General features: G+C 28.6%; 1 protein-coding gene across 1 annotated transcript; it reads right to left on the bottom strand.

The window, feature by feature from the left end:
* Window positions 1–400: 400 nt before the first annotated feature.
* LOC113862530 (MDIS1-interacting receptor like kinase 2-like) lies at window positions 401–7,728 on the bottom strand (the record flags this gene model as incomplete). Its single annotated transcript, XM_027495611.1, has 3 exons — window positions 401–774; window positions 997–2,665; window positions 7,699–7,728. Coding segments are annotated over 3 exons (2,073 nt in total), but the record flags the coding sequence as incomplete, so codon positions are not given.
* Window positions 7,729–8,436: the final 708 nt, after the last annotated feature.

Below are 8,436 nucleotides of genomic sequence, written 5' to 3'. Positions count from 1 at the left end.
GGATTTAGCATCAACAATATTATCTGAATTGAGTGTATACGGTGAATAAAAAAAATTTACATAAATAATAGATATAAGTGATCAAACCAAAAAACAATTTTTGATGAAGTATTCTAATAAAATTAAAGAGTGCGAGCATCACACATTTAATATAATTCTTTTATTAGTTAAAATTTATTAAAATTATAGGTGAAATTCAATAAATTAAATGTAAAACTCACATAATTTTCTGATTTTCAATAAATTTTGTGTAATAATAAAGAGAATATTAAGGAGAGTGTATTAAAATGTTGTTACCGGAATTTGTAATTAACAGTTTACGCAAACACATAACAAAGTCTTTATTGAATGCTGACAAGTGACAACTCTAACTTCAATTAGAAGTATCACCTTCAAGATTTCACAATTTTAAATAATGCCTGAACACTTGACTCATGAGCTGCTGCAATGAAATTTCACGCAAAGGAATGTTTAATGGTGTAAGCTGAGTAAGAAAGCATTGAGAGACGCATTTCATTGTTGGACGTGAGCAAGGATCGGGATTTAAGCATGCAAATGCCACTATGGCTACACGAACTATGTCTAGTGAAACTGACATTGTTGGCTGTGAAAGGCGTTGGTCTAATACTTCACGTAATGTTATGCCATTAGTCGATGCTGATTGAAGCGAAGACAATATTTCCTTAGGATGCCTTCCCACCAACGTTTCAAGTGCCACTACTCCAAAGCTATACACATCACACTTTTCACTCACAACCATTGAATAGGCAAGCTCTGCATTTATGGGATTAACATGAGAAAATTCAAAGATCAAAAGAAAAATAATTAAATAAAAATCTACAATTTGTATAAACTTGATATTCCAAACGAGTCCATTTGCTATTATATACGTTTGATTAGGCAAGCTCTGTATCAAATCATATAAACAAGAGGACATAGCTAAAAGGGAGAGGAACAAAAACAAGAAAACTGAAAAGAGAGATATGAGTAATTTACCTGGAGCTATATATCCAATAGTTCCAGCAACGATAGTTCTGTTGGATGAATCATTGCTGAGGAGTCGAGCTGTGCCGAAGTCAGAAACACTTGGCTCCCACTCTGAGTTAAGCAAGATATTGCTACTCGATATGTCTCTATGCACTATTGTAGGGGTGCAGTCATGATGAAGATATGACAGAGCATGTGCAATGCCTTTCACAATTTTAATCCTCTTTCTCCAATCCAATTCCACTGCTTCCTGATCATCATACAAGACAGAAAACAAGCTTCCTCTCTCCATATACTGATAGATCAAAAACATGATCCTTTTGTGCAAGCAGAATCCATAAAGCTTCACAATATTTCGATGCTTTATTTCTGATAACACTCTCACTTCGTTTCTAAAACTCTCATCCAAAGCAGGCACCTCTGCTTCAAAGCCGTGAAGTTTTTTCAAGGCGACAACGTTACCACTGGGTAATTGTGCCTTGTAGACACTCCCATATGCACCTGTCCCAATGCAATACTTAATGTCAAAGTCTTGGGTTACTCTTATGATGTCTTCGTATGCTATGCTTCCATCGTAATTCCATATCGAAAACAAATCCCCATTCTTAGTTGCCAATGTAGCTGCGTGTTTGTTCTTGATGGCACTGGTTCGTAGTTTTAGATAGCAAAGTAGGAAGATGGCAACAATTAGAAAAGTGAGGATAGGAAGGAGTATGACTAGACGATGCATTAATTTGTTCTTTGGAGCTGGACAAGGTTGTATTTGAAGTTGGATTTGGTAAAGGGAATTGTCACTACATAGATCCTTGTTTCCTAGAATAGCATAAGGAGAGAGACCATCAGGAATGGGACCCTTCAAATAATTGTAGGAAATGTTCAATCTTGGTAAATATGCAAGGTTTGGAGGTATTTCACCAGTAATTTGGTTGAAACTGAGTTCGATAACGCTTATAATTGGAAGATTGCTTAAAGCTGCCAAGGGTTCTAAGTTTCCACTAATTGAGTTATTATCTAGCCGCAACTCTCGCATGTTTGTTAATTGATGAAAAGTAGAAGGGAGGGAACCACGAAGTTGATTGTTGGAAATGTCAAGGCATGCCAATTGGGAGAGATTTGTAAGTGAAAAAGGCAAAGTTCCAATGAAGGAGTTGTCATTTAACAGTAGCTCTCGCAATTTTGTTAATTGATGTAAATTAGAAGGGAGGGAACCATGGAGTTGATTGTTGGAAATGTCAAGGTATTCCAATTTGGTAAGGTTTAGGAGTGAAAGAGGGAAGGTGCCATTGAAGTAGTTGTTAGATATCATTAGGGTCTCTAATTGGGTAAGATTTGCTAGTGAATGAGGAATCTCACCTTCAAGATGATTGTAGGACATATCGAGATAAGTGAGTTTGGGGAGATTACCAATTTGGGGTGGGATAGTCCCTTCAAGTCCACTTCTTCGAAAGTCTAATCTTTCTAAATTCTTGAAAGCTGACAGGTTCAGTGTTGCCAATCGAATCCCTGATGTAATAAAGTACGGATAAGTGATTCGAGTTATGCTTCCAGCATCGTTGCAAACTAAACCATCCCACTCACATACATTGTATGAATCTAACTGCGATTGATTCCACCACCCACTCTTGAGTAGAGCATTTGCTTCCAATCGATGATGCGATGCTAAAGACGCTGCTTCTAACTTCAATACCATCCCCGTAATAATCATACCATAAAAAACGAGAAAGTTAGTCTCATACATATTAGAAACGAAAAACTGCATCCTTTACAAAAAGACTACTAAATAATGGTATTTTACAGAGATTAAACTTTGTTTCTCGCATTTATCCCAATTACTAAACCTTCATCATACTTCTTGTGTGACTAACATGCTTAAACGTAGGATTTGATTGGGTCTTTCTCACATTGACCGTGCGCTCGCATTTGACACGGCATTGCTAGACTTACGTCAACTATGAAGAACTGAATTAATGCATGCATCTAAGTTTTTCTCCGTGGGTCCGTCTGCGTAGACTAACACATTCCGTGAATTGGAATGATGATTGATCAACCATTCCCAAGGGAAATCACAAAGAATTTCTCGGAAAGAGATAAGAAATTTGCAAGGGACCTCATTAATATTCATGGCAATTGGGTACGATTATTATTATTATTGGGTATATGATGAAAATATTTCACAAGCTTGGGGCCTACACCTTGTTGAATAAATCGGACACTGAAGCATATAATTTCTTCAAGGTTTCTTTGTCTTAGTTCAAATGATTGGTTCTCCACATTTGTTTTGTATATGCACCTTTGCTTATATAGAGAGAGATAAGACATTTGCACTTAATTTGGCGACTACAATGTTGGTATTGTTCTCTTAAACATCATGTTGCTCACTTCATTATCCTCAATACTCTACGTCAGAGCAGCAATTGTCATTTTGTGGCTGTGTTTTTGTTTATTTCAGGTCAATATTTCGTGGTTGTGTCGTGTGCCATCCTGATAAAGAAAATGGGCCTTTTCACAATGCTGATGAAATTGGGCCAAGTGCTGAATTTTTATTAAGAAAAGGGCTTTGACTTTGGACCCCTCCATTTTTACTCTCTATAATTGACAAAAAAAAAAAAAAACAACACAAAAGATATTTGCACCCGTGAACTTAAAAAGGTATATTATACTTTTTTTAATTAATTTTTATAATTTTTTTACTTTAAAAATTAAAAAATATTAAGATTTTTTAATTAAATTACTAAATCTACTATCTGCTAACATAAAATTAATGGTAATAATTGTTTTATGTGTAAGAAATGATACTAAACCCTTTCGGTTAGAAGGAATATGGTAGATTTTACTAAAAATAAAATTTTATTTTTTTTAACTTATACATTAACCCAATTTATTAAAAAAACCTAATGAATATATTTTCTAATTTTTATGCATTTAATTTAGCAAATATTAGACGTTAATTAAAAAATTATATCATCTTTACAAACATTTGCTTTAAAATATTTTTAAAAAGTATTATAATATTTATACGATAATTACTGAATGTATTTATCATAATAATTTAAAATTGTAAAAAGAGGGCCGCTGTACATTTTACCCTAATTCTAACATAACTTTTGGGTAATAGAATAAAAACTTCATATTTCACCATTTAGTTCCATCGTGATTATTGCACATAAAACTTTTCATCAATTATATATAATTAATGATATTTTCACTGTACGTTTGATTCAACAATTAAGATATATTTTTTATTTTATAATTTTAATATATTAATGATGTATTCTAATTTAATTTATAATTTTTATGTGCAAATTTTTATTAGATATTTATTATATTTAAATTTATTATTAATAAATATTAAACATAAATATTTAGCTCCATTTACTAGCAAAAAAAATAATATTAAACATAGGATGAATAATTAAATATTTATGATTTTATTTTATATTTATTTTATTTTAAAATAAATATTTATAATGGCATTATTGTAATGTTATAAATAATATATTATAAATATAACAGGCTTATGACATTAATTTTAAGAAATAAAAATTAATATCATTAGTAATAATATATTTAAAAAATAATATATTAATTATTAATTTAAAATAATTATTTATTAATTTTTAAAAAAATTGTTATGAAAGTATTATTTAAAAATAATTTGTCATAACAATGAATAAATTAATCTTTACAATTTTATGTATATTAGTGATAAATTATTGTGTTATTTATTAAAGACAATAAATAATAAATTTAAATATCATCACAAAATTATTTAAATGACAAATTTTAAAGTCTTTGATGATAAATATTATAATCACCATGAATAAATTTTTTATAGTATTTTAACTAGTGAAAAAATATTTGTTCGATATATGCATTATAAGAAAAATATCATTCACTTTAAATAAAATTATTAATTATTAAAATTACATTTAATAATATCATTTTTTAACAAATTTTAAACTATTGACATAAATTTTTAAGGTTTATATTGATAAATAATGTATTATATTAAAACTAATGCTTTAGTAATATATATTAATGTTTGTACTAATAGAATTGATTATTATTATAGAATATCATATTATTAGCTTAAATTCATGATATCTATATTAATAATGCATTTTATTAATAGAAGTTAATATAATATTAAATTGTAATGATAATTTTTAAATAATAATCTACAAAATTTCTTTGTTTATATATATATATATGAAGTAAAATACGAAGAACTTCGAGAGTTTTCGGTAAAAATGACATGATACAATTAATCCAATCGAATACGAACCGTAAAAGCTGTACTAATAAAAGACTGAACAAATTAAAAGTTATAAATATTACAAAAAATTATTGGATTGAGTTTTAATGAAAAAAGGATCGGATCCAATTCAAAACGAATATAATATATATATATATATATATATATATATAATTTTATTTATAAAATTAATATTTCATCTATAATTTTAAGATTATATATTGATAAAATTAAAATATTTAACTATTTTTTATGACTTTATTTTTAAATTTATATGATATAATTTTCTTTAAGAAATATATTTTATATAAAATGTAAGTTTATTTTGAAAATATTACAGAAGAAATAATAAAATAATTTATTTGTTATTTTTAACTAAATTAAAAATAAAATCGTAAAACTAAATTATTCAATCAAATTGAAATTACCTTTAATTGGATTAAATTATATTTATATATATTTTCAAATTAAACTACATTATAATTTTATAATAAAATTAGATAACTTTTGGTCCAAAAGTGGATCTTACTCAATCAAATTAAAGAGATAATGGTGCTTATATTTAATTTTGGTCGCGGAGAAACAACTCTAAACCATGGGCAGCGCTTGTGGTTCTAACAAAATATAAAATTGTTTACGGTGTTTTCTTGATGTACATACAAAATCTTCATACCATATTGCTTGTAGTTATCAATTAAGCCAAAGGTTGATGACAGCATCATGCAGTTCATATAAAAAAGACAAGGAGAACACATTCTCTAGACAAAAACTTACCCACTTTTTAAATTTGCATACCCATTTTAAGTTTCACAAACCTTGATTCCTTTCTTGCAGTTAATTTACACGTAAAAGTTTCCTTTCGTGCAGGTTACACACAGATTTGACATGAATTCTCATCTTCCTCACTCAAGCTTCACAACACGTCTCTCCATACACAACATGCAATATTGCAATATGCTCAACAACGATCATATTTTTACCATTTAATTAATTTACAAATCAACACAACATTGATACTCCAACGTGATCCTCTTCCATTAATTTTGCTATTATATGAAGTATGGCCCTAAAATATCTTAAGACACTCGTAAATGACATGATATGATATATATCATTTTCACTCAACTTATTTTAATTGAACAAATAATAGGTGACCTAACCTTTTAAGCAATGCATACACATAATTTGTCACCATTATAAGCGCATATAATAATATTCCACATCTCTCATATATATAATAAGTATTAAGTTTGCTTTTGTAAGGTTCATTTATAGCATTAACATCTGAGCACTAACAATTTTTCTTCTTGGTTTAGCAATCACAATTAGGAGTGCTCAAAATCGACTTGTAATTTCTTCCCAGACTTAAGTTGAATTTAATTATATATTTTAACTTTAGAAATTAAATTCGACATATTCTAATGACATTTGAATCATACTTTGTATTGTCATAATTTGGTTTGGTGTCCCATATTTATTAAAAATTATTTTTAATGTTAAAATTTATCTATTCTATCAATAAATTAAGTTGATTCAGTCTTATTTCATATATTATTATTTATTAAACCTTACTTTTTGATTAAGTGAAATTTAAGTCCTAACAACTGATCCTATTAAAATTTTAAGTCAAACAGAGATAAATTAAAAAATTTTCCAACACATTCTATCCTAATCTTTAAACCACTACATCTCCCTTCAATTGCTACACTGCATAAAAGGAAGAAAGACATAATATATTTTTCTTGTAGTGAGTAAGAAGGAAGAAAGACATAAAATTCAAGTAAGATTATAATATTTTATAGTAATATATTTTTTCATTACATCAACTATTTTATTACTTTTTCTTAACAATTATAATATTTTTTTATTTCTTCTCCAACAATTTATATTTTTTTTCTCTCTATTTCTAAAAGTGGATCTCACTGAGATTTTGTCTCAGGTACAAGAGTATCTTGAGAGGATTGAGGATCCCTTAGAACCAAATCCCCTGGTTGATTTGGACTTGTTTCTTTTTACTATTTTAGGCTCCGACAGCATTACGTACATCCTTAATCACCTATGATATGCTCTTCACCAACAACTTTAGAATTTTCATGACTAATTTTGAATATATATATATATATAGTTTTGAATAAGATTAATATTTTTTGTAAAAAGCTTATTAGAAAATTTGAAGGTTATTTGTTTCCTTAAATGTCGAGTGGATATACCATCTTTCGAAATTTGCAAAGGGAAAAGAGCTTTTATGAAAGGTGTTCCCAAAATCACTTCATTTTTTAAATTTTTAACAAGAAGAAAGTTTGTTTCAATCTTAAGTTCTTGATTTTCAATTACAGCTTTAGAAAGCTTATAATTAATTTTCAGTTTTGAACCACTAGCAGTGCTGAGTTTTTCAGAGGTTTTTTCAAAATATTTTGTAGGAATTAGTCCTTCTAAAATACAATTTGAATCAGCACCTGTATCAAAAAAGGCCAAAGTGTCAAGAACAAAATCATCAATAACGATTCTGATATTAATGTAAAATTTTTGTATTTTGACCTTGTTGATCAAACACATAAAAGTTTCTTCTAGATCACCAGAATCAACCTTACAGAATCATTATCCTCAGGAAGTTCTACTTTCTCAATGTCAGAATCATCATCTAACTGAGAAAGAATAACTTGATGAATTTGTTGTTGATCTTTGATTTCTCTGATTTCTTTCTTGAGATTATTTATCTCAATCTGGAGGTCTTGAATAGTGGTTGGTTTAATATTAGAATTCTTTTATAATCTTTTGAAAATATCTATGATATCAAATTTGTTTGAAGTAAAATATTCTTTAGGTTTAGGTTTATTTTCTAAAACCTCTTTGAATTTGTTTAAAAATTCTTTTCTTTCTTGGAAATCCGAAATAGAGCTTATAGCTTCAAAAAGAAGATCTTGTTCTTTTGTCAAAACATTGATTTCTGGAGTTTCATCACTGTCAGAAGAAGAAGCTTGGTCATCATTTTGAATTTGGTTGACCTCTTCTTCAGATTATTTATTAGAATCTTCATCAGAGGTATCAGCCAGGAGATTATTGATTTGGTCCTCTAAAGAAGGCTCTAGATTGAGGCTACTAATCTTTTTCTTTAGCCTGCAATACTTACTAATATGGCCAGGTTTACCACAATTGTAACAGGTTACGCCTGTTCTGGGTTTTTTGGGAATATT

The sequence above is a fragment of the Abrus precatorius genome, unplaced genomic scaffold, assembly GCF_003935025.1.
Source record: "Abrus precatorius isolate BTA unplaced genomic scaffold, Abrus_2018 Scaffold3, whole genome shotgun sequence".
Lineage (NCBI taxonomy): Eukaryota > Viridiplantae > Streptophyta > Magnoliopsida > Fabales > Fabaceae > Abrus > Abrus precatorius.
This window is presented reverse-complemented; position numbering and strand designations above follow the sequence as displayed.